The sequence below is a fragment of the Dermacentor andersoni genome, chromosome 7 (assembly GCF_023375885.2).
Source record: "Dermacentor andersoni chromosome 7, qqDerAnde1_hic_scaffold, whole genome shotgun sequence".
In the NCBI taxonomy this organism is placed as follows: Eukaryota; Metazoa; Arthropoda; class Arachnida; order Ixodida; family Ixodidae; genus Dermacentor; species Dermacentor andersoni.
The window spans coordinates 60,876,354-60,903,912 of record NC_092820.1 but is presented as its reverse complement, the minus strand read 5'-3'; the positions used below and the strand labels follow the sequence as shown (position 1 = coordinate 60,903,912).

Genomic DNA, 27,559 nt, shown 5'->3' with positions numbered 1-27,559 from the left:
ATACAAAGTCTCAATGTTCATTACCGCTGGTAGAACGGCTTATATCGCCCAACATGGACTATTTCAGGTCGTGAGCGGCGGCGCTGTGATAGCAAAGTGCCGTTGGGCACGACTTCACAGCCGAGTGCGCCAATGCGTTGGATCATATTGTAGGGTCAGCAATAGCGGCTTAAAGTATCTCGCTAAGTCCACGTCGGCGTATTGGGGTCCCTACCCAAACACGGTCGCCGGGCTGGTACTCGACATAGCGTCGTCGAAGGTTGTAGTGCCGGCTGTGGGTCCTGTGCTGGTTCTTGATCCACAGGCGGGTAAGCTGCCGGGCTTCTTCAGCGCGCTGGAGATAGGTGGCGACGTCAAGATTCGCTTCGTCGGTGTCGTGCGGCAGCATGGCGTCGAGAGTCGTCGTCGGGTTCCTGCCGTAAACCAGCTTGAACGGCGTGGTCTAAGTTGTTTCTGCGTCTTTCTTGTAAACGAAGGTTACGACAGCATCGCAGGTTTTGCGTTCGACGTCGACGTACATTGATAGCATGTCGGCGAGGGTTTCATTCAGGCGCTCCGTAAGACCATACGTCTGCGGGTTGTAGGCAGTTGTCCTTTTGTGGCTTGTCTGTCTGTGTTGGAGAATGGCTTGTGTGAGCCCCACTGTAAAGGCCGTTCCTCTGTCGGTGATGAGGACTTCTGGGGCGCTATGTCGCAGCAGGATGTTCTCAACCAAGAATTTCGCCACATCGGCTGCTGCGCTACCTTTCGGTAAACCTTTCGTTTCAGCGAAGCGGATGAAGTAGTCTGTCGCCAGACGACCCATTTGTTTGCAGATGTTGACGTCGGAAAGAGTCCCAACAAATCCATCCCGATCTGCTGGAATGGTCGGAACGGAGGCTCGATCGGCTGTAGCAATCGCGCTGGCCTTGTCAGTGATGTCTTGCGTCGCTCAAAGTATCGGCTTGTCTTGACGTAACGGGCGACGTCGGCGGTGAGGCGCGGCCAGTAATACCTTTCCTGCAACCACGATAGCGTCCGGGAGAATCCGAGGTGCCCAGCGGTCGCATCGTCATGTAGGGCGTGCAGTACCTCTGGACGAAGCGCAGAGGGAGCAATAAGAAAGTAGTTGGCGCGGATTGATGAGAAGTTCTTTACGATTAAGTTGTTTTAAAGCAAGAACGAAGACAATCCTAGCCTAGATGCCCTAAGGACAACGTCGATGTCCCCTTCCCAATACTCGACGAGGCTTGTTAGCTCCTGGTCTGCTCGTTGCTTTTCAGTGAAGTCTTCCGCGCTTATTATTCCAAGGAAGGCATGTTCAAACTCGGCATCTTGAGGCGGCGGCTCAATAGGGGCGCGTGATGGGCAATCGGCGCCAGAGTGTTTTCGTCCGGACTTGTATATTACGGTGACGTCATATTCTTGCAGTCTGAGGCTCCATCGCGCCAGGCGTCGTGAAGGGTCCTTTAATTTCGCTGGTCAACACAACGCGTGACGCTCACTGACGACTTTGAACGGCCTGCCATATAGGTAAGTGCGGAATTTTTCTGTAGCCCAACTGATGGTGAGGCTTTTCTTTTCGGTCGTAGAAAAATTGCCTTCCGCTTTTCACAGCGACCGGTTAGCGTAAGCTATCACCCGTTCAAGGCCGTCTTTCCTGTGGACTAGGACGGCACCGAGGCTTAGGCTACTGGCGTCAGTGTGGATTTCTGTATTGGTGTCCTTGTTGAAGTGCACAACTACCGGTGACAACTGCATGTGTCGTTTTAGTTCTTGAAATGATCGGCCTGCGACGTGTACCACTTGAACTCGACATCACATGTGTCAGCTGCTCAGAGATGCGTGAAAACTCCTTAAGAAAGCGCCTGTAGTAGGCACACATGCCAAGGAATCTACGCACTGCCTTCTTTTCGATGGGCTGCTCGAACTTAGAGATGGCAGCTATCTTCTGCGGGTTGGGGTGGACTCCAGATTCGCTGATCCCGTCGCCCAGCAACCGATGCTCATCGTAAGCGAAGCGGCACTTTTCTGGCTTTACAGTGAGCCCTGATGACTTGATGGCCTCTAGTACTGTCGCAAGCCACCTAAGGTGATTGTCGAAGTTTCTGGCGAAGACAACGACGTCATCCAAGTAAACAAGACAGGTCTGCCATTTCAATACTGCTAGCAATGTGTCCATCACACACTGGAACGTTGCAGGCACTGAGCACCGTCTGAATGGCATGACCTTTAACTAATAGAGATCATCTGGCATGATGGAAGGCGGTCTTTTCGCGATCCCTCCCGTCGACTTCTATTTGCCAGTATCCAGTCTTGAGATTCATCGAGAAGTATTTAGCCTTGCAGAGCTGATCCAATGCGTCGTCTATCCGCGGGAGGGGGCATGCGTCCTTTTTCCTGATCTTATTCAGTAGACGCTAATTGACGCAAAAATGCAGGGTTCCGTCGTTTTTATTCACCAAGACTACAGGAGACGTCCACTGGCTTTTCGGCAACTGGATGATGTCGCCGCGCAGCATTTCATCAACTTGCTATAGCTTCACGTTCTCGCGTCGAAACTCGGTAAAGGCTCTGGCGGAGCGGTCGACCGCATTCTTGGGTTATTATGCGATGCTTTGCAACTCGTGTTCGTCGAATCCTCGATGACGTCGAAAAGCACTCTTTGTAACGTCGAAGCAGATTTCTGAGCCGTTGCTGCTTAATCATGGGAAGACTTGGATTTATGTCGAAGTCTGGTTCGGGAAGCATGGTCGTCCGGGTAGATGCGGCAGGATCCGAGAGGACAAACGCCCTGCTGGATTTTTCAGTTTCTTCTATGTATGAGATAGTCGTGCCTTTGTTGATGCGCTTCAACTCATGGCTGAAGTTGATCAGCATCAGATTCGCTTTTTCTCCATGCAATCGAGTGATCACTCTTGCGACGCAAATTTACGATCGAGCAGTAGGTGTTGATCACCTTCGACGACGCCTTCTACGTCTGTGGGTGCCGACACAAATAGCAATGTTGGAGCGAGGTGGGATGCTCACTAGATCTTCTAGCACACTCAACGCGTGGTGACTACGAGAACTCTCCGGTAGTATCGGTTTATCTTGCGGCAGCGTTATCGACTTCGACTTCACGGGGATGATATCGCCCTGTTGGTTCAGGAAGTCCATGAAAGAAATGACGTCTCGTGAACACTATTGAAGTATAACGAAAGTGGCAGTGTAGGTCTGCTCACGAACGGCAATTCTTGCTTTGCAGATTCCTCTTGTAAAACTGGTGTTACTGTGCTAAGACACACGGACAACAGAAGTAGAAAAGGACAGGACTGCGCGCGTCCTGTCCTTTTCTACTTCTGTTGTCCGTGTGTCTTAGCACACTAACACCAGTTTTACAAGATGATCTTTCACCAACTAGCCCAACTTACCCCTCTAATTGCAGATTACAGTCGACGTTATTAGGCGCCCTCCAGCTTTCCGGATTTGAGGGCTGTCCCATAGACTCTTGACTTTCTTCAACTTTGCGGCGAATATCAATTGATGAATGAATAAATGTTTTATTTAATGGCGCAAGGGCCAAGTATGGCCAAAGAGCGCCATGTCCATGGTAATGAGTTCGCAGTATACCTAATGAGTTCTATGAAGTTGTAGTGATGTGGCTGTAAATGGGCCTTAAGAATAGTCGCTCTAAAGTACGTAAAATCTGTATAATAATAAGTATTACGTGCGCTATGAACATTAAGATGCATTTACAAAGAATGATACCTCGTGTAAAAATATATCACGTTATAAGATTGGCTAGAGCACTACTGCCTCCTTAGAGCCCTTGAAACACAAGAGCCTGGAGGCATGTGCCATGCAACACAATTATCGCAGCGGCATCCTCTGGAACGTGGATGCTCTACGAGTTTAATGGGCTTATGACATGTAGAACAACATCACTTAAGAAATTGAGGACTGCCTTGATGTTAAAAAGCGGTTCTCTGCCAAGAAACATAGCCGGGCGAAGAGGAATGTAGTAACGGTATGCAAGAAGAAAATGTTTTTTTCTATCCGCTTCGGCTTTCCGGCGCTCCACGAGGACGTGGAGGGCGGTAAGCCTCTCCTCGCCTCTACCACAGATTGGAGGGTCATTTCCGGTGAGTAGAAAATTATGGGTGCCAGATGTGTGTCCTATTCTGAGACGACAGAATAGGACATCTGTTCGACGTGATTTTGTTACAGAGGGCCAGGATCCTAACTGTGGCTTTATCAGGTGGAGCTTATTATCCGTTTCCACGTCCCACATACGTTGCCAGTGGTCTCGCAGCCTCGTTCGCAAGAAAGGCCTCAGATCTGTGACAGGCACCTCAGCGGTAGGGTTAGCGGCTCGCGATGCGATTGACGTGGCCATCTCGTCCGCCAGAACGTTACCCTCGATGCTCCTATGGCAAGGCACCCAACATATAATGATATGCTGGTTAGATATGTACGCTTTACACAAGACGGAATAGACTTCATTAAGTACTGGAGTTTTGTGTCTATAGAGTGACATCAAGGCCTTCACGACGCTTAGGGAGTCTGTATATATCGCTGACTTTTGAAGTTTTGATTTTCTTATATGCTTCAATGACGACAGTAATGAGTAGGCCTCGGCCGTAAATATACTTGTTTCCAGATGCTGTACACCGGTATGTGAGAAGGATGGGCCGACGGCAGCATAGGACACCCCGGCATTTGACTTCGAAGCGTCTGTGTAGAACTCTGCGCAGGAGTGCTTGTGCTGGAGTTCTAGAAAATGTATTCGGATTTCGATCTCTGGTACGTGTTTTGTTACTTCTAAAAAGGATATGTCACATTCTATCACCTGCCACTCCCAAGGTGGTAACAGCTTGGTTGGATGCATTATGCGAAGCTCGAGGAGTGGGGCATGCATTTCATCACTAAGCTCCCTCACACGAAGCGAGAAAAGCTGTCTTACAGAGGGACGGTTATGGAAATGTGTAGTACATGTCATATCGTTAACAGTGTTAAAACATGGATGCTGATGGTTGGAATGTATTTTCAGGAAATATCTAAGGCTGATGTAAGTTCTCTGTAGATGGAGTGACCATTCTTTTGATTCTGCGTATAAGCTTTGAATAGGGCTTGTACTGAAAACGCCAGTGGCTACGCGGATACCTAGATGGTGGACAGGATCTAGAATCATTAGTGCACTCGGAGCGGCAGAGTTATACACGACGGCACCATAGTCCAATCGTGATCGAATTAGGCTCTTATAAACGTTCATCAGACACTTCCTGTCGCTACCCCACGTTGTGTGGGATAGAATATTAAGTAAGTTCATTGTCCTTAGACACTTTTCTTTAAAGTACTTAATGTGCTGAATAAAAGTAAGCTTGGAGTCAAGTATAATACCTAGAAATTTATGTTCTTTGTTGATAGGTATTTGATGCACACACAGTTGGACACAAGTATCTGGAACCAGGTCTCTCTAGTAAAAATAACACAAGAACTTTTGTGGGGGTTGATTTTAAATCCGTTTTTCTCTGCCCACTTGGAAACCTTGTTCAAGCCCTGCTGCACCTGTCTCTCGCCACTGCGAGGTTACAGGATTTGAAGCCGATTTGAATGTCGTCCACGTAGACGGAACAAAGAATGGCAAGTGGTAATGAAACACGAAGCGTGTTCATCTTCACGATAAAGAGCGTACAACTAAGCACGCCTCCCTAGGGTACACCAGTTTCTTGTGTGAAAGGTCGCGACAATATGTTGCCGATTTTCACGCGGAAGATGCGATTCGACAAATAGCTTTCAATTATTTTCAACAAATTTCCACAGATGCCAATTCCCGACAAGTCTCGCAAGATGCCGTAACGCCATGCTGTGTCATCGCCTTCTCCATGTCAAGGAATATTGATAAGAAGAACTGTTTATGTACATATGCATCACGAATATGTCCTTCAATGCGTACAAGATGATCTGTTGTCGACCGGCCTTCTCTGAAGCCTCACTGATAGGGATCAAGTATATTGTTGAGTTCAAGGAAGTGCATATAAGTCTCCGATTAATCATTTTTTTCAAAAAGCTTGCACAGGCAGCTTGTAAGAGCTGTCGGACGATAGTTTGCCGCCAGGGATAGGTCTTTCCCCTGCTTCAAAACAGGGACCACAATTGCTTCGTTCCATGTGTGTGTAAGGTATCCGGCAGCCCAAATAGTGTTGAAGAGTGCGAGTAGTGTAACTTGTGTGTCAGTGTGCAAGTTTTTGATCATGTCATACATGACTCGGTCAGGTCCCGGTGCAGTGCTCTTGCATGAGATCAAGGCAGTTCTTAACTCGGCAATACTGAATGGCCGGTTATACGCTTCGTCGTGTCTGCATTTACGTACAAATGGTTTAAGTTCTTCTATTTCTTTGTATTTAAGGAATGATTCAGAACAGTGTATTGAGCTCGGCACAGGCTCAAAGTGTTCCCCAAGATAGTCTGCCTGGTCTTGCAAGGTATCCCCTTGGTCGTTCACCAGAGGCAACGGATGGATTTGTTGCCCTTGTAGATTTCTCAAGCCATTCCACACTTTTGCCTCCTGCGTGTATGAATTAATGCCGGAGAGGAACCTCATCCAGCTTTCTCTCTTTGCCTGACGTCGTGTCCGCCTTCCCTGTGATTTAATTTGTTTAAAGTGAATAAGATTTTCGGCATTAGGCGATCTGCGCAATACGCCCCATGCCTTGTTCTGTCTCTTTCGCGCCTCTCTACAGTCTTCGTTCCACCAGTGAACACGCCTTCTTAGTGAACCACCATTCGTCTGTGGAATAAACTTCTCGGCTAAATGAATGATAAAAGCGGTAAAATATGCAATGGCATCATCTATATAAAAATTATTTATAAAATGTGGTGATAAATAAGATGATTTTTTTAAATGCTCCCATTCCGCCGATGCTAATTTCCATCGAGGATTATGCGGAGGGTTCTCATGCAAAGTTATGAGGTTTAAAATTACAGCGAAGTGGTCACTTCCATACAAGTAATTGATCACGGACCATTCTAGGTGAGACAGAAGAGAAGAAGAACCGATTGCTAAATCTATTGCTGGATATCTGTTATGTTGGACACAATACGTCGGCTCCTTTTTGTTAAACAGGCGGGCACTAGAGGTCAAAAGAAAATTTTCAATTAATCGACCTCTCGCGTCGCATCGCGAATCTCCCCACATCGTGTTGTGGGCATAAAATCACCCACGAGTATGTAGGGGTCAGGAAGCTGATTAATTAGGTTATGGAAATCGTTTTTTTTTTTCAGGTGATAGTAAGGCGGTATGTATAAAGAGCGCACAGTCACCAGTTTGTTAAAAAGGTTCGCCTGGACCGACACGGCCTCAAGGGGCGTTTGGAGGGCAATCTGTTGACAAGCTACAGATTTAACCGCTACTATTGCAACACCGCCGGATGCGTTAGCCTCGTTGTGGTTTTTGCGATAGATTATGTACTGACGTAAAAAGTTTGTCTGTGGGTTTCAGATGTGTCTCTTGAACACACAGCAACCTTGGATTATGTTTGTGTAACAGTTCTTTAATGTCGTCGAGGTTACGTAAAAGTTCTCGTACATTCCACTGTAGTATTTGTGTTGCCATTATGATAATGTGTTGGGTGCTGTGCGTTTAAGAGATAAGGATTAGCTCACGGCCCTTTTGCAGGCGCCGTGACGGGAGTTTTGTCTCTTTTGGAGCGATCGAGAGTGCCTCGCCGCTCCTTAGGCGCTGGTGGCACCATCTTGCTGGTGGTTGTGTCCATCGCCTCTTGCGAGGCGCTGGACAGGCGCTCTTCCGAGCGCTTTGTTTGGCGTGAAGGCCTCGCAACGTTGGACGGGGCCTTTGAGGTCACCTGCCCGGAGGTAGATGGCCCCTTCTACTGGGTTGGCGTAGCAGTGCTAGCTGCAGCCGCTGGGGGGGGGGGGGGGGGGGGATGGCGTTTTTGCGGCCTCATTGCGTGTGAGTCTGACAGCCGCCAGAGACCGTTGTGGCGCTGCCCCCTGACGCGCCACTTCGGCAAATGTGTTTTTGGGCAGGTTGGATACCCGCTTGCGTGCCTCCTTGAAACTAATGTTTTCCTTTACTTTTATCGTCACAATTTCCTTTTCTTTTTTCCAGGATGGGCACGACCGCGAGTATGCGGCGTGCTCCCCTTCACAATTTACACAATGGAGATTCTTCTTGGAAGCTTCGGAAGTATGTTCATGGGCACTGCACTTCGCACAGGTTTGACGGCCTCGGCAGCTCTGCGAACTGTGGTCGAAACGCTGCATTTGAAACATCTGAGCGGATTGGGCACATATGGCCTAACACGGAGCTTGATGTACCATGCCTCGATTGACTCGGGCAGGACACTTGATCCGAATGTGATTATCAAGTGCTTGGTTTGGATTTCTTTGCCATCTCGCCTCATCTTAATTCTTTTGACATTGATTACATTCTGTTCACTGAAGCCCTCCAAAAGTTCAGCCTCAGTGAGCTCCAGCAAGTCATCGTCCGACACAACGCCGCGGGTGGTGTTCATAGTACGGTGCGGGGTTACTGTTAGTTGGTTATCCCCGAATGACACTAGCTGAGGCAGTTTCTCGTATTGCTTCTTATCGCGGAGCTCCAGGAGGAGATCACCGCTTGCCATCCTGATCGCCTTATAACCGGCTCCAAAAACATCAGTCAAAGTCTTCGATAGAAGAAAAGGTGAAATGGTGCGCACTTGTTTGCCTGGTTTTTCCGAGTGAACTACCTGGAAACGTGGGAAGTTGTGGACTTGGCGTCCGAAAAACTGAAAAACTTCATCGGTGCGCCCTCTCTTCTGAGGGCGATCCGGGAGTTGAGGAAAGTAGCTATCCATAAAGATATGTGATATTTCGGCAGTAACGCCAGCCACCCACCGTGGAGTCCTACAAGGGGACGCTGCAGGACCTGTGAAACACGGCCTGCAAACGCCAGCTGTACATTACCACTATAACCAAATATGAAATAACCTAGGTTGGCTATTCACACAAGGTTAACCCTTGCTGCCTGGAAAAATTGGAAGTAAAAGGAAGTCAGAAGAAGGCAGGAAAGGTGGAAAGTAAGGAAAAGACGAAGGTTGTAGGGAGAGAGAGACAGGAAAAGGCAACTACTGATTTCCCCCGGGTGGGACATAGACGGGTGTCGTCTATGTGAAGCAGATGCCAAAGAGGTGTGTTGCCTCCGACGGGGGCCCTCAAAGGTCCAAACACCCAGAATCGGCTCAACCTCCAGGATCCGCCTTTCCCCACACACGGCTAAGGCGCGCACGACTACACGCGGGAAGGTCCAAGCCTCATGTGCTCGGGTATGTGGTGTCGCAACACACCAAACGCCTGCTGACGCAGACGCCCCTGCGGGGTTGAAGCAAATGGCAACTCGTGGCATCAAATGCTTTGGCAGAGCACGGAGCAATGATTAAGCACAACAGTGACAGCATGAACTCTAGTGCGATCGGCCAGGAAAGAAACTAGAAGCCGCACCTGTACCTATGGGGTCCCTAGAGATACAATCAACAGGACACACGCTTATCGAAACGAAGGAACCCCCTCCATGTTATGCACGATGCTTGCGTCACATTCTAAAACCTACTAAGGAGGCACTTCCACTTTTTTGCCCCATTGAGAATAAGGCTTTCGAATGGAAGCCAAACTGTCTAGCTTTTAAAGTTTCATTTGATTAGTCTATGTCATTCTTTGTCATGTTCCATCGCGACCAGACAAGCTTCCATCAAACTCTTGATGATAGAACTTTGATGGAAGCTTGTCTGGCCGCGAACTTTCTTTTAACAAACTTTCTTCAAACGAAAGTAAATAGAAAGCCTACCAACGTCCTTTAAACTTTCTTTTAACAATCTTTCTTCAAACGAGAGTAAATACAAAGCCTACCAACTTTCTTGTAACAAGCGTTAATAGGAAGTAGAAGTACATAGGATGTTAATAAAGTTAATAGAAAGTTGGAAAAAAGTCTAAAGAAAGTAAGTATGCATTTTTATATGGGGGAGAACGGTGAAAGCAGTAGCTAATTCATTTGTACAATATGCGCTTATAACTTTTTCGTTTACGCACTATTACAGTGACTCCATCTGACTAGGACTCAGCCGAGCAATGAGAAGCGTGGAGAAATCTTCGCTGCTTCCGTCTTACTTATGATTTATAATTGTGACACCAGATGCTGAGATTGTTGCGTTTCATAAAATGCCGTGTCTTCCATAACTAAGCAATAAGGAAATCCTATTCGAGCGAAAGATACGAAATTTTACGCGCTGAATGTGCAGGTATTTTTCTCCCACAGAATTTATGGACAGACAAGGTGCATCTATGCACTGAAAAAGCAGTGGACCGCTTGAACTGTACATAGCTTGCTATATGCATGGCGCAATATCTCATGAGTCAGGCGGTTTCAAAAATTAGTATTGCAATTTAGGTGCAGCAGTAGAAAGCAGCTAAAAAAATCTCACAGGAAGTATGTATGACTGGAGCGCTCAGTACTCGTGGCATGCACGAAGCGAACGAGAGCGCGCGGCCCCTTCGCCATGACGTCACTCGCGAGAGGGCAACCCTACCACTTGTCGCCGGTAGTAGAAGCACCTTTTTAGGTGCTTCTACTACCGTACTACCAACGTTTTCAATACATTATTATGGAGGGCGAAAGCACCCGAGAAATGTATTGGCTTGAAAAACAGTAAAAATAGTAAGAAAAAAGTTAGCTTGATAAAGGAATGGTGCGGGGGCGCCTATGCTAATTGCGGTGAGGTTATTTAATTGGATTTTATTGTTTCCTTGCCAAATTACGTGGACCGGTACATCAGCAGGGGTAATAGAGATGGCTATACATAAATGCCGACTCGATTATCAGAGATTCGAAGTGGGATCCCTTCATTCCATTCCCGCTCAATTTCGGGAGAGTGGTGATCCCCGCAATTCAGCTGCTTTTAATTACTTGGAATGGATAAAGTTGGACGATTCCCGGTTACGGAGTGCATGAGCTGATTCATTCCATTCCTTCCATTTCCATTAGATGAAGCGCTTTCCTCATAATTATTTACTACTTGCGCTTGCTCGCCTAATCACTAAAGCACAATTAGAAGTTCTGGCAATGCTATGAATGATCTTACACACCTAATTGTTGCACACGAACAAATCTGTACGCTTCCTGAACAGATAACTCTTCATCGTGCTGTTATTTGTTATCTATTTATTATCTACAATTTAATTTTAAAAAGCGTTTTCTCAATCTCCATTGTTTCAAAAATATCGCTGCTTATGCACGGTTAGAGCTTTAGCAAAACCCTTTAAAAGAAGCTTTACGTGAACTTTGAAATGGTGGAGCACATGCCTGTTCCTGCTAGAGTACTGCCCTGGTCAATACAATACTCGTTTTAGGAGCATTATTTCACTAAGACGTTTACAAAGTGGGTACATTACGTTTACATCACGTGATTTGGTCCGTATGAAAATTTTGTTGTCTTGCAGATCAAAGAGTGTCAGCGAACGAGCATTAGCAGCGCCGGTTAAAAGTCACAAATATGACGGTGATTGCAAAATATATTCAGTTTTCGCAATCAAATTATCTCGAAATATGTAAATTTCTGGTGACAGCGTGTCATGCGATCTTCCCAATCCCCTCTCTTATCCTGATATAGAAGAAAACGACGAGTGAGAGCTCTAGGCTTATTCAAAATCAATAGAAAAATGGTTGTAATGATCGGGGCTTTCAAAAGAGAAAGTTTGCTTCCTCCAGTTAACGAAATTTTCCTTCAATTGTTGATTAAGACAGTTCTTTTTTTTCACATCAAAATATGGTGTTCATTTCAGACAGAATTGTGCACTGATTTTACCAATACTAGTCTGCAGCCACCCCGCTTGTCAATGCTCAAGTTTGTTTCACTTTACCTGCGCATGTGTCAGCCGGTTCACGACAAACATCGCATGCTGCGATACATTGCAGGTGTGACATTTACATAAATGTCAAATGTCACACCTGCAAAGCTGAGCATCCGCCCTTACATGTCAAACGCTTTTTTTTAATGCTCCGCAGTTTTGCTTATAAGCACATTGTGACAGCAAATACACGCCACCTTAATTTAAGTGTGACGTAAAGGGTTGTTCGTGCATAGCCAAGCTGTTCTAGTGTGCCTGCAGGAATACAGCAGTGTCCAGTGGCACCGTATAGTCCAGACGTAACAGTGAACAACTAGCAAACAAAGCGGCTGATAATACTAAGCTGGCCCATATGTAGGAGCATTATGTTATCTAACCCACATACAAAGTTGCTTTCAGTGTACTGAATAACCACAGCTTTGATTTACCAAGTTATATTACTGCACACATACAGCGGTGAAACAAAGTCTGTACAATGGTAAGCAATGCGCCGATGAATGAAAGATTAGTCGTGATGTGTGGATTTGAATAGTAGATGTGAATGCATACCCAATTCACCAGTATGCGCGTTTTCTTCTGGAACAATTTTACATTTGGCACAGAGGCTTAGCCACTACAGCCTCCTGACTGCAAATGTTCGTGCTCTTATAGCGCTAATGGGAGTACCATTCATTTGGCTACCCGAATAAAAATAGAATTATCAATTATCATCCCGATGATAGTGCAATACCGGGCCGACCCTCCACGGCGGCAAAGCAGGCATTAAGCGCTCCCCATACATCGGCCCATCCCGAAGATTGTGCAATACCGGGCCGACTCGCCACGGCGGTGAAGCAGGTGTTAAGCACTCCCCATACGTCGGCCAATCCCGAAGAGAGTGCAATACCGGGCTGGACCCGCCACGGCGCTGAAGCAGGCATTAAGCACTCCCCATACGTCGGCCAATCCCGAAGAGAGTGCAATACCGGGCTGGACCCGCCACGGCGCTGAAGCAGGCATTAAGCACTCCCCATACGTCGGCCCATCCCGAAGATTGTGCAATAGCGGGCCGACCCGCCATGGCAGTGAAGCAGGCGTTAAGCACTCCCCACACGTCGGCCCATCCCGAAGATTGTGCAATACGGGCCGACCTACAACGGCGGTGAAGCAGGCGTTAAGCAATCCCCATACGTCGGCCAATCCCGAAGAGAGTGCAATACCGGGATTACCCGCCACGGCGGTGAAGCAGGCGTTAAGCACTCCCCATACGTCGGCCAATCCCGAAGAGAGTGCAATACCGGGCTGTACCCGCCACGACGCTGAAGAAGGCATTAAGCACTCCCCATACGTCGGCCCATCCCGAAGATTGTGCAATAGCGGGCCGACCCGCCATGGCAGTGAAGCAGGCTCCAAGTACTCCCCGTACATGGGCTGATCCGAAGGTAGTGCAATGCTGGACCGACCCGAGGCGGAGGTGCATTTCGCGATTAAGGGGCCTACATATACAACTTCGCTGGTCATCCTTCTTCACAGAGTGGATGGGCACTGAGTTCTTTTTTCATTATGCATTTAAATCTGTATATAACTAGGAAAGCAAATACATTTTGTTAAGTTTGTATATTGCCATGTGTGTGTGTAATAACTTACGCGTCCAGGCTGTCCTAAAATATAAGATATGTTGTTAAATATGAACTGCGTCTTTTCAAAATTTTTTCTGATTTATTTATTTTTGCGGCTGCTGAAGAAAACGCACGAGAAGAAAAGTACTTGCTGTAGAAAAAAGACACTGCTAGTTGCGGGAGAAATTTGTATGATTTAATGACATATGACAATGTTGATACTTAGCGCGATATAAAACAAACCAGGACAAGACTTAAAGAAGGGAGGATATTTAAATATATATTTTTCAGAAACATTACAGAATATAGATGGGACAGAACTGTTCCCCCAGAGCTTATTTCATTAGGGGCGAGTAGCCTAAAACCACTGACTGGGATAGCGCATTTTTTTACCTGACAGGTATACAGTGTGCTAAGCAGGCAGCTTCTATTCTAATGCGACATGCTTTGTGCATTATTCTGCGTTTTTCATTTCATAATCTGAGAAGTGTTAGTGAGACTAACATATCTTAGCATGTGCCCCTGGTGCGGCAACACAAGCCCTATACTATTCGTCTAGTGGGGGTTAGAGACACCCTCTTAAAGGCACCTAGCAGGTAGTTTGGGTACAGGTGACCGGGGTACAGGTGACCGGGGTACAGGTGACCGGGGTACAGGTGACCAGCGATACCCTGGCGGGCCAAGAAGCGCCCGTCCAGCACGCTGGTCGAGCAGCCGTGGCCAGTGGAGCCCTGGAATGAGGACACCACCAACTCGACCTCAAGAGCAACGACCTCGATGGTTGAAATAAATGTTTTCTCTTCCTCTCCCTCACTTCATTATTTCCCGAGGATACGTGTGCCTTAAGGTGCGCACTGGCAACATTCTTGCAGTGATTTGCAAGGTGCAAAAAAAGAAGAATTCGATTGCTTCTGTCAGCAGCACACATGATGATTATTAGGTACGAACTGCGTAACTTTTTCTATGAAAACTTGATTGGCAATTTTTCAATGTTAAAATAATACCAGCATTGCTGTTGCCTTGTCTCGTTCTTTGCAAAACGCGCCAGATATATCCAATAATCAAAGAGTGATTGTTGCCAAGGCTAGGCAGCTGCCATGCATACAGGTTGGTACGGTGTTAGTGGGCAAAATGTTTTTAAATAATATGTCGACTAGTTGAAATACTTAGTAGAAATTACTCCGAGAAAGCATTCAAGTTACAATGAAAACAATTAGTCGAAGAAGTGTTTAAAAGTATACGGTGTTAGGTCGGCAAGTAAGACACAGTAATTTGAGCATAGTACTTCAATTACATATAAGTGTATTATTACGAAGCCATAATAAATAATAACGCTACAAGCACATTTATAAGGAACGCGAAGAATCTGTACCACAGCCCCGATTTCCAATACCGTGCTCAAATACACATGAAACGCAGAAATTCTGCCATAAGGCAGCTTCTCTACCGCTTTGATCGAAATAACTTGCACCTTGAAGGCGAAGCCAAATTACACAAGATGTGATCGCGCATTTTTTTAAAGTCAGAGTTCAATTTTTTTTTGTCATTTCTTTCGGGAACACGTACGAAATTTTAGAACCCACTGTGGCATTAAGTGTTTAACACGAGGTGAGCCATAAAACATGATACAATATTCTGTAAACTGCCCCTGATAGATCCCTTTTAATGCAACCAAAGTTAACATGGCTTGTTTCAGATTACGTGCTTTCCTTATTTCGCTTACGGGAGGTTTAACAAGCGTTTTGTTCCTGAAGAACCGGTAAGGTTCAACGAGAAGTACGGTATGTCAAAATGTCAGCTGACGTGAGAAAATTGCGACAACCTTAGTTTATATTCGCCGCCGCAGCTCAGTGGCTTTGACGATGCGCTGCGGATGAAAAAGGACGAGCGTTAGATTCCACGCGGCTGAGACTACAGCCGCCTGCAATCTAACGCGTGAAATGCAGCATCTGAGAGCTTGTGCCCGGAATGCACAAGCTTTCAGATACCATATTTTGGGTTCATACCAAAGAAGTCCAGCTGGTCAATGTGAATTCGACGTCCATCACTACGGTTTTCAGCTACCGAGTGAGTTCATCTGACACATTAAAACTTGTCAATTTATTAATGTTTTCTTTTTTAGACGGCATTCAGGAGTCGCAAGCTGCACGTTTCAGTTTGTTTCAATCTTTCTTTTTTGTCAGCTTCGGTTAATATTCACCCATGTTAGTGGATGGCTTGGTTATGCAGTTTCACGCACTGGATTTAGTGGATTTTTTTTATAACTTGAAGCGCAACAAATTTTTTAAGCAAGTCGTACGGTTGCCTGACGAGAAGTTTTCCGCCTTTCGCCCGCATCGCATCTAAAACGGAGTCGGTCCCGAGAAAACGTTTCCTCCTAAGCGTTTTTATCTAGTAAGCACAATTATATACAGCGCTTCGTGAGTCCGTCGGTGCATCCAATTTTTGGTGAGCACTGCGAACAAAGCGATTTCTGATACACGACACTTGAAGGTGCGTGATACTAAGGGTCGCATTTATTTTGGCGTCCGGTTAAGCTCACCGTCTGCTTCGCACAGAGTGCCATGTGATGTAAGACCCACGGTGCGTAAGCCTCGAGATGGGGAAAGCGCGAAAGTAGCGTGTCGGGCGTGTCACGAGGAACTGCCCCCGACTGCACTTCGCAGGCCACGTGCCCGTCACGGCTTCGGGCGACACGGGGGCTTCTTTTCCTTGTTTTAAGGGGGGCGCCCTGCGGCACCGACAGTCTTCCTCCCCCTACGTGTTAGCATCGCTTCCGCGGAGGGGGACCTGATGCGGCGCCCCCTGCGGAAGACGGACGGAGGCTCCTGGCGGTTGACGCCCGTGCTTGGCTGCTGCCGAAAGTGAAATGCAGTTTGGAAACTTATTTGCGTAAGTGATCGGAAAAAAAAGTGCGGAATCGGTTTATTTTCCGCCATGACGCTTGGGTCGGGTGCACCCCTCCCCGTCGCTGGGCGCCGATATAGGGACGGTTGCGATCCGGCAGCGCGGCACACACGCACGCAGACAGTCGCTCGGCGCCAGCGAAGCAGCCCGTCTCCAAGACCGGTGAGTTGTGAGGTGCTCGGTTTGCAGTTCGCGGAGCCGCAGCAAAGGCCACCCCGCCGCTAGCATCGACGCAACTGACGACGATGTAGGACGGCTTGGCAGGGCATGCCGCGTCTTCGAGTAGACAAATGCGACTCTTTAACGGCACGTTCGACTGGTTCACACTGCGCTCCGACTCGGTTCGCAGCCATTTGGACCTCTCTCTAGAGCGGAGCCAGAGAAAAACGCGCCCAGCTCGAACGTTCAGCAGGTTTCGGAGTAATCAAAAAAGGAGATAGGTGGTCGGAATTTGATCGGACCTGCACTGCGTTCCCGGATAGAAAATGTGAGCGCCGCTGGGCGCTCCGAGCCTGAGTGCGGGGTTCAGAATGGACCGCTGTCTCATGGGGCATTGGTAAAGGCGCAGCCGCTACTTCTGGTGCACGCAGGACACCCGGTAGGCGAGGAGGCGTTAACACATCAAGGAAACACGTGCTGGCGCCTTACAGCCTCACAAAGTTTTACTTCGGCATGGTGTGGAAGGTCCATGGACGTTAGTATCACTGTTTCGGTTTCGCGATGCCTACAAACAGCCTTTCGACTGAAAGCTATGCTCTTTTTCTTGATTTCAGGTTAGGATTCTTCTTCAGCTGAGTTCAGCTTCGTCGATAGTTATTCTTCATATAACTGAAGAGAACATTCTAACAAAAGGCATAGCAGCTAGAAAGTACAAAGACAGTTATTATACGGTAGATGGTATTTCATTTCTTCTCTAGCACCACTTGCAAAGCACATCGCACCACCTAGATCGACACAGCGTTTTAACCACTGTGACGTAGATATATGGCCATTTCCTTGCAGCCACCGCCGGAGCCGTGCCGCCCCTTCCCTTCAATATGTGCAGCCGCCGAGTCGCACTCACTGTCCTCTGCGTGGCCCTGGTGCTAGCGGTCCTGACACAGGAGGCGCACGCAACCAAGCTCAAGAAGCTGGCAAAGTACGCGCTCATCAGCGCCGCCCTGGCCCCAAGGGTGGTCCCTGTTCCTTTCCCAGTCGGGTGAGTGAAACAGTGCGTTTTACAAACCCACTTTGCAGCCAGTAACACGGCGCGGCCGAAAGCCATACTCGAGTTGAGGGAACCATCCTTAAGAGTAGAAACAGTTCTTCCTATCGAAGCGTGGCTTACCTAATGAACTGCGTGAGGAGCATTGGTAACCGCTGATGAAAAATGTAGTGTTGCAGTTAAACAAAATGTACAAATTATGTTGATGTCAGGAAGCAAGCTTTTTTATTACGTGATCTGGATATTTGTGAAGTAAGTGAAAGGAACTACGAAGATTGGCAACAATATTTTGCTATGTTTACAAATACAAAGTTCTCTATGGTAGAGGGAAATTGAAAACTTGCGATTTGTGTCATTTACAGCTTATAAATTGGATAATACAGAGCTCTTATAATTTGAAATCCAGAACGTACCGCATACATGAGATAAGTTTAAGGAAACACCGGTCTCTTCTTCGACCATCTCTCGCTGTGTTCTGTTTGACCCGCCACGGTTTCTCAGTGGCTATGGCGTTCCGCTGCTGAGCTCGAGGTCACGGGTTCGATCCTTGCTGCGGCGGCCGCATTCCGACAGAGGCGGAATGCAAAAAAAAAAAGAGAAAGATGGTATACCCTTCATTGCGTGCACGTTAAAGAACACTGTTGGCGGTCCTAATTATTCCGTTGCACCGCACTACGGTATTGCCTCACAACGAAGTAGTAGGTTTGGCTCGTAATAGCCAACTATTTATTTTTATATGCAATATTTGAACACATGGTAAGGTGTAATTTACGCAATTCTGGCAATCGGTTTAGTTAAAGAGCTGCAGTTTCATTGAATTGTTTGTTTGCACGTCGCCGATTACAAACATTGGTTATTTACTAAGTGTATCTTTAGTGCATGATAGCGCAGTACCAGAAAGTCTCCGCAACTTCACCCTATCGAAATGCAGTCAACGCGGTCACAAAGCTAACTTCGCGCTTTTATACCTACCTGAGAACGATACAGCTCCTGAGCCACCTCACGTAAAAGTGACAAGCAAGATTTCTGTGGCACAGTGAGCGCCGGCAGTAAGAACTCCGAAAAAAAAATAATTCTGGTATTGCTGCTGGACGTGAATGTTCGCGCAGTAAGACGCTTCTCACCTTGACAAACAGGTTTGTTCCGATTCGACACTAAGCCAGAGATAAGCTATAATTCCTCTAATCACCCAAAAAAGTAAAACGATCTCCTCTCCCCTAACAAATCTCACAGAAGTGAAGAAGGCGGGCACGAAATTTAGCCGTGCGTAAATTATCCAAGGCCGAGATATCGCAGCTGCATTCTTCAGTCGCTGCCGCGTCATATAATGTAGTGGTGCCTGCCGCAAGTAAATAGAGCTACGTCACTGCTGGCTTCAGCATACACTGAAACTGCACACTGGCTCACTTCGGAAGCCATATGGCCTTTCAACTCTCCGGGTGCCATCATATCCTGTTGCTTCTGCCCCGCCTGAGATGTAATGAAACGTGTGTGCTTTTACGGCTCATGCCAATAAGCTGCTAAGCGAGAGCGCCGCTGCTTATGCGGCCTAGGAATATGTGCTCGCAGACGGTGCCAGTAAGGGGACATTTCTCTTCTCGAACACCATAATTATCTGACTCTCAAGGCGGACACTTGAACCGTACCGAGGCGAAAGGGAAGAACCCGCTGTTTCTAGGGGGACTTCCTCACAAGTACGAACCACAGAACAGTGCTTACTTAGCTTCGATGAATTCAACGAAACAAAACCGACCTTCCGCTACCGCTACGACCGAGCGAAATTCACGGCGGCACCTCCTTCTCGCGTCTCTGCGAAGAACATCAAGGCAAATCATCTCCGTCTTTCGGTAACCGGGTCTCGCTGATGTATTTCAGAGCAACGCAAATCGAAACGCGAAGCACCATTGTACGAAAACGCCCCTGCTCGGGTGAAGTGCATCAAATGTTAACGGAAACAGCCAAGCCGGTGCCCAGTCAAGACGATTCATTCTCGTTAGCCCGCAGAAAGAACACCTGTCGCTCATTTTCAGCCACCACCACCACCACGGGCACCACCACGGGCACCATCACGGGCACCACCACGCGCACCACCCTGCTCCCGCCTGGCCCGCACCATGGCCTGCAGCATGGCCCGCAGGAGGATGGCACGGAGGATGGCACGGAGGCGTGCACGCTGGCTACGGCTGGTGATGAGAGAACCATCGCGGACACGGTTGGCAACAGAGGCTTGGAGCACGGCAGGGTGAGCATCACGTAAAGTGTGTCGGTCATTGCGTAACCCTCAGTGTAATGGATGCGGCCATACTGTACTATATATATGTATATATATCCGCCGAAACCGTATTCACCCGAGATTCCTCTAAGGCGGCACTGACGAGAAAAAAAAACTGGTCAGTTCACACTGATGGCGTATTGTTTCAACTTTACTATCGTTAATTTCACGGCAAGAAATTGGTTGTTAGACGAGAAAAATAACGGTCAAACTTCCAATTTTCGAATTTTTGAACTCCGGTGCCCGTGCGTCAATGTGACGTCACGCATTTCGTCGCGTACTTTCGTATATGGGCCAATTTTGCCTCGGTAATGTCCTGAAAACTTCTTACGCTCAGTGTTTGGCTCTTTTGTACCAGAGTGTAGTCCGTCCTTCCCGATCAGAATTTAACAAGGGTCGTGGAAAAGCCGTCAAATTCCACGACGTCACGCTTAGTTGGCGCGGGAATTTAAAAGTGGCACCGCCAGCCATCTTTCGTTTTGGCGTTTGTTCTGCCTTAGCGAGCATCTGCACATGGGAGGAGTGGCTTTCTCTTTGTTATTTGAGAAGCAGAATTTACTTACTCTCAAATTTGCAAAAAAAAAATGTTTAGGAATTAGTAAATTAAAATATTTAATAAATTTTCTAATTTATTCAAATTATTCTGCTCCTGAGTCTCCTTAGATGTCGGGTTAAAGCCGGTTTATACTGCTTAAGTGCTATGTGGTCTGTACGCATTGCTGCTTCGATAACGGAGGCCCAATGTGAACTGGGCCTCTGTTATACAATGTTTGTTTCATTCTCTGTTCATTTCTTGCAGTCTGGTGATATTCAAGTCTGTTCTTTTCATTTTGTGGTGATATCGGCAGTGCGGAGGCGTCCGAGTCACGTCCTGGCCAATGTCGAAAGACCAGGACGACGAGACATGAAGTGAAGCGTTAGAAAATATGGCCCTTGCTGTCGGGGAGAAATTTCTTCCCGGTGAACTTTCTGAAATAAACACAACGTCAGTTAGCGCATTTTCTTTAATACCATACCTGGAAACAGTGATTGCCAGTTTCAAGAACAATAAGACATAAGTGTCTGAGTGATCCTATGCCAAAAACGAACGTTCCTTTTTTTTTTTTTTTTGCAAAAGCAAGACTGGCGCTCGCTGTAATAGCGAGAGTCAAACTGCTTCCTATTACGGTGTATCCGTAGACGCCGTTTCCAAATTCAAAAAAAAAAAAAGGCGCCATCGTTTCTATCTCTCATAATTCATTCTGTATACTCATGTGCCAAAATTTATTCTGTCAGCAACAGGAAGCGCTCCATGCCAGCATGGTGTTAAGGAAGGGTGCCAGAAATTTCCAGTTCCAAGCGAAAGTTTAGTGTAAACGCGAAACGGTGTAGCTGATAGAGCGGCCAATACGTGAAACCCTTATCGCCGCACCTTTATGGCAGTGACAAAGTAGTTTTGCGAATGTTAGTGAGGTGGAACAGGTTTCACGAAAGGCAAATTTTTCTTACACCCACTTGAGGGTGACACGAATCTGCACGAGAAGTCAATACGGGTTTCTCACACAGAGAGTTTCATAATTTACGGAAACTCGTCCCGGTGCCACGATCGAACTAGGACGACTAACTTGGCGCTACTCTGGTGTGGATAGCAATTTTGAAACGTTTCAGTGATTATTGAACAACCTCTTACAGGTCCAAAACTCTCATGCCGCAGGTCTGACAGCCAGGAGGTGCCTGTACTGAGACTCGTCGTGAAGCATTCTACTCACGCCCATTCACCAAGGCGTGACGGAACAGAAGCATCTCCGTGGCCGGACTTTGAATTAAGTCCCTCGACGAACGCAACGGCTCGACGGCAGCTATCGCTAGAGGCGGCCCAGGTCAGCAATCTTGGCAAGGTATTAAAGCCTCATAGACCTGCCCAGAATCAGTATCCTGGCTGCAAACAAGATAAGTTATAGCAAAAGCCATAACTTCGAGCTGGTGTGCAGTAGAGGGATGTGTGATAGCTATAGACGCATTAGACGAACTCGTATTACAACCTACTAGTCTTACTAGTCGCTAACGTTTATGTCGTAGTCTCAAGCTCACTTTAAATACCAGTAACGACAAAGTTTACGGTTTATTAGCTTTACGCCAGGGAGGTAAACCTAACGTATCACTACCTAATTCACGACCTCGTATACATTTACAAATAATTTAGGGCTCAGGCACAGCCGAGTTACAAACACGTGAGACAACCACGTACCATTCGTTTGACACTTTTGTTTTGAACTGTCGCTGGCGTCGTATTAGCATTCCTATATTCACCCGACGTGTCCGCTGTCACTTAGTCCGCGGCCAATCATTTCTCAGGACTCGCACTTATACCTCTGAAACAATGTTGAACCTGTAAATAAATGTGTTTATTCTCTCTCTGCGCGTGTTTGCTTTGCGCTAGTGGGCGAATCGAGCTCACATGTGAAACACCGTAGTGGCTACAACATTCTTTCTCTGAGTACAAGGACACTGCATGGAGCCGTCGCCACGACCACCGCACTTCCACAAGCAGAATGCTAGTGTACTGTAAAGGGCGGATTTATGAGTCGGTCCAAGGACAGGTGGTGGAGCGACAAGAACGTGCTTTTTAGCGTCACCCCATCAGTTGGCGCGATGTCGACTCACATTGCGCCAGTAGGTTTAGGAGTACGTGTGCGAAACATAATATCATCAGTCACAGCCGATTTTATGTGCACTACAGAGAAAACACCTTTCCCGGTGATCTCCTACTACTCGTCTTTTTTTTTTTTGATGTTGTTGCTCAGCCGACACCCATAGCCTGCAACTTTGCTTATTTTCCCACCGCACCTAATTCGTCGCCGGCCTCTTGCCGTACCCGACGACGGTTCCATTCCCCTCAGACCTATTCTGTTGCTCTGACAGACCAATGCTTATTTGTACTAAGCGCTACATCTGTTGTGTCGCGAATGCGTGGGCCCTTGGCCAGGTGGTGCTAAACACCTGCCTGCTAACGTCATGTACTTATGCCACGCATGCGTATGCCAGCCAAGTACTTGAAGAAAGCAAAATGAATTGAACTCTTGGGTTTTATGCGCAGAAACTACGATTGGATCGTGGGGAACGCCATAGTGAAGGACTCCGAATGATTTTGACCACCGGGGATCTTTAACGCGCCCTCGATGCCTGGGACACTGGTAGCTTTACATTTCGCCCCCATAGAAGGGCGAACGTCATGGTCGGGATTTGGTCCCACGACCTCGTGCTCAGCAGCGCAACACCATAGCCGCTCAGCCACCGCGGCGGGTTTGAAAAAAGGTAAAACAAGCTTCAGATTAGGCGTGATAATAAACAGTCTGTCAAAACAAAAAAAGTCGTAGTTTCTCCTGACAGGCGGCCCATTGATTGCTATAGGATATTAGCAGACAGCCATAAGAAGTAAGCGTACTTTTATCCAAGAAGCACTTTTATCGACGGCGTCAACTTGCAAACGTTCGCTTGCTAGCTAAATTATCAAGCATGGTGTGAGTGCGCGTAGCAAACATGAACACATGATGACCGCGAATATTCGCTGTCAAAACACTACCATAAGGAAACGCGCCAGTAGCAGCGAGATAAGTGATCTTCGTGCTTTCTATCGCTTTAACGCAAAGTGAGCGCCGAGAACACAGCACGCACAAAGCTACGAGCCGCCGACGCACCTCGACTCTCACGCCGACGCAGATCGCTCTCAAGATATGGAAATTTCTTTCTCTATGATATGGCCGCGTGACCGCGCCCAACACCTACATGCGCAGTTGCAGCCGGAGAAACGCGCCCCAACCCCCTCTTTCTCCTCCCCCCACTGCAATGTTGGCGCGTGCCTAGCGCGCCACGGAAGATGGCGCGCTTTCTGTTCTCGTCCGCGCTTTTCGCGCGGGCGAGGTTGAGCCACGATCGTCGTCTCCCCTCGCACGCTTTCACTCGCACGTATAAACGCATAGGCCGCGTGGCGACAGTGTTATCGCCCTTGGATTTTATACGGAACCCCACGGTGACGGCGACGCCGAGTGGCAGTAGTGCGCTCGGATTGTTCCTATGTTTGCTATCGCAATAAAATTTTGTCAGTCAATTATGCATTTCGATATCTCGTGGGAGTAATGTCCGCCGCTTCGAGGGATACAGCTCAATGACTACGATTACGCTATCTGCCGCAGGCGATCTAAAATAAAATGCTGTATCATCTAGCAAAACACCTCGTATTTATTGAAAGACAGTGCACTGACACCACTGCGCTAAAAAAATGTTACAGGGCCTGTTTGAACGACGTAAGCAAAACACAAAGAGTGCCTGTGTGTGGACACGCAAACGGAGCCTCCTTTGCCGGCCTCGTGCCTGAGGCCTGCACATGCCCCATCACCGAAAAGAAACGGCGTTTCCAACTCTGGGCGACCCAGCAGGCCTACGAAGCGGCGAAGAGGCAAGACCTCGACGTCCCATCGTGGGAGGCCTAGGCCCAGCCGACAGAACTGCTGGTGTTCATTAAAGTTTACTCTCTCTCTCTCTCTCCCGAGACTATTTGTCCAGGTGAATATTGAACATCCGGTTTGCCTGAAGTTCGTTACAATTCACAATTGAAAACTTGAAAGTGCGCCTAATTAGCTTGCAAGTACTTTCATTCAGCTGCCACCGTGGCCTCATTCTGCACGTAAACATGAACGAGAGAAAAAAGGATTCACTGGTGTAAAAGAGATGACTTTTATTTGGACTAACTCGTGCGATAAGGGTCTGAAATATGGCGCTACGGACATTGGGCTCCGAAGAGGCTCGTCACGTGCTCATGTGCCAAAGAGAGTAGGTGACTGGTCCAGCCCCATTGATGAATTCTTCATGGTCCACGATGTAACTGTCGATCAAGAGGGGCTTCGCGATGTCTCCTGCACAGCGTACCGAAGCCAGACAGAAATAAATAACAAAGGCGAGTTGATCTCTTTACCAAATTAGGTTGCCACAGAAGCTGTGGCCGCCGTATGCCATGTAGAAGCAGTGAAAGAAGCTGCAAATAGGCTTGCAAGTACTATATAACGTTGAAGTGTTTGATACTCATCGAAAAAGAGTACATTTCAGTGCAGTTTCACAAGAGGCGCGCAGCGGATTTTGGCGACAAATTCGGCTCCCAACCGTCAGCCCAAGGGGCGCAGAAATGCGACACAGCGCTACCATCTCACCACAAGCTGTGAACCTTTGGACGTCACAAAGCGCTCGCGCGAGAGCACGTACGTTTCAAAGTTATAGCTGGCGTTCGCCGATGTACGCGCAACTAGGTTCCGCGATAGCATGTGCCCTTCGAGAGTACAAAAACGGGCGAAAGAGCGAAAAAAAGAAAACTATATGAAACTTGCGCGTACAAATTTCCTTATTTTATAACCCCACCTAGTTTTCTGCCACCCTCGACTGCGCTTCCCTTCCCTTCGCATCCATTATATTATTCAATGGTCCACCGATTATCTACCCAACGTATTACTTGGACTGCCCAGCTCCATTTATTTCTCCTAATGTCAACTAGAATATCGGTTATCCCCGTTAGCTGTCTGATCCACACCACTCTCTTCCTGTCTCTTAAAGTTACGCCTAACAGTCTTCGTTCCATCGCTCTTTGCGCGGTCCTGAACTACTTCTCGAGCTTCTTTGTTAACCTCCAAGGTAACCTTTATGTTAACACCTGTGTTAGCACCGGTAGAATGCAGTGATGTAATACTTTTTAATGATAGTGGTAAGCTTCCATTCAGGATTAAGCAATGTCTGCTGTTTGCACTCCAGCCCATTTTTATTCTTCTGTATATCGCCTTCTCATGATCAGGGTCTCCTGTGAGCACGTTGATAAATATACACCAGTGCAGAGTCTAGGGGCTGCCTGGCGATCCAAAATTCTTGTTGCCTTGCCAGCCTATTGAACATTATCTTTGACTTCCACATATTATTCTTCAACCCCCCTCTTACACTTTCTCGGTTAAGGTCCTCAGTAGCTTGTTGTAATTCCTCTCCGGTATTGCTAAACAGGACAATGCCATCTGCAAACCGAAGGTTGCTGGGATAGTCGCTGTTGTTCCGCACTCCTAACCAGTGTCTCGGAATGGAACGAAAACAGATACGAAAAATGAAATTAAACAATCTTTTTAGCTAGGATGAAAGCGTAACCAACACGTTATTTATTATTTCGTTTCGGAGTGAAACCGAAATATTTTTTAACGGTTTTCGGGTCAACGGGAAGTCGGCAATCCGAAACAACCGACGTCAGGCAACCTCAGAATTATCGCGTATCTCAGGCAGGGATAGTGCGAGCGACAGCCGGCCGAGCTAACCAGGGGGGCGGGGGGTACTCTGTAACAGTCCACCTAGTGACTGTCCATTTCGGTAGCTGCTGATTGGCTCGGGCCGCTCGTCTCCTCCTCTCTCGTACAGCTGTATCCAAGAAGCCGCGGCCAAAATGGACAGTCCACTAGGTGGACCCTTAATTACAGAATCCCCCCCCCCCCCCCCAGTAAGCTAAACCTGCCTGTTGATGAACTATCAGATCGGCATCGTAGCAAAATCCAGGACTTGCGCGCTGAAGAGCTTATAGTTTCGTTTGCTACGGGTACAACGCTTTATTACAAAAGTATTGTCGTTCGTTTATGTTCGTTTAAGTTCGTTTAATCGGAACAATTGTGTCGCATTTCTGCCAGTGCAATGGATGACGCGCTGCCTCTTAGATCAGGCTCAGTGCCTTGAGTCAAGGCACTGAGCATGATCTCAGAATTTATATTTCACTTATCGAGAAATACTTCGACTTCGCTCTGCCAATTGCTAGCCGCCTGGTTAACTCAGGTGGCAGAGTGGCCGCCCCACAACGGCGGTGGTCCCGGGTTCGAGGCCCGAAGCAGCAAAAAAAAATTTCTCCAAGTGCGAGGCTTGCTTACGAGAAACCCCTATGTATTTCCTTTGTAGCCTTTGCTACGATTGGGTGGATGTCTCATTTCCCCTTTATTGACCATGTTTTTATCGGTACATTGCTTAGAAAATTTGTGTATGTGAACCAGAACCGTTATGAATTGTTACGAGTCATTTTCTTTTTCATTCAGAACCCGAATGGAACATTTTTCAATGGAACGAAATTAAAACCAGAACGAAAAACGCGTCGTTCCGACACCCTGCTCCTAATACTTCCCAGTCTAATGGCTTGAATACTTCTAAGCATGCAGTGACTAGCATTAGAGAGACTGTGTCTTGCGTGACCCCTTTCTTGACAAGTAACTTTTCTTGTGGAGAACCAAGGTACCTATGCAATCTTTGTAAATATTTTCCAAGAGATTCACGAATGCCTCCTGCAGTGCTTGATTACGCAATGCTTCTATGAATGCTGGTATCTCTACTCAATCAAATGTCTTTTCATAATCTATGACAGCCATGTAGAGAAGTTGATTGCACTCCGCAGATATCCCAATTGCCTCATTGATGACAGCCATCCAATGGATGACATCCAATGGATAAGATCTATTGTAGAATATCCTTTCGTAAAGCCAGCCTGTTCCCTTGGCTGATTGTAGTCGTGTTGTCCAGATTATATTGGGAGTTATCTTGCTGAATATTTTATACAATACTGAAAGCAATATAACGGGCCTATAGTTCTTCAATTCTTTAACGTCTCTTTACGTATGGATTACTATAATGTTGGCATTCTTCTAGCTACCTGGTACACTTGAAGTAGTGAGGCATTCC

General features: G+C 47.2%; 1 protein-coding gene and 1 long non-coding RNA gene across 2 annotated transcripts in view; one reads left to right on the top strand and one right to left on the bottom strand.

Moving 5' to 3' along the window:
• The first annotated feature begins 17,357 nt into the window (after positions 1-17,357).
• Positions 17,358-22,240, top strand: LOC129385500 (uncharacterized). Its single transcript, XR_011895411.1, has 3 exons — positions 17,358-17,568; positions 19,605-19,816; positions 21,540-22,240. It is a non-coding gene; the product is annotated as an uncharacterized lncRNA (long non-coding RNA).
• A 2,295-nt stretch (positions 22,241-24,535) lies between these two features.
• Positions 24,536-27,559, bottom strand: part of LOC126534408 (probable thiopurine S-methyltransferase) — a 49,457-nt gene continuing 46,433 nt past the window's right edge. Inside the window, exon 8 of the mRNA XM_050181692.3 lies at positions 24,536-24,738. Within this exon, the coding sequence (XP_050037649.2) occupies positions 24,632-24,738 (107 nt within the window). The 3' untranslated portion in view covers positions 24,536-24,631. The remainder of the gene's footprint in view (positions 24,739-27,559) is intronic.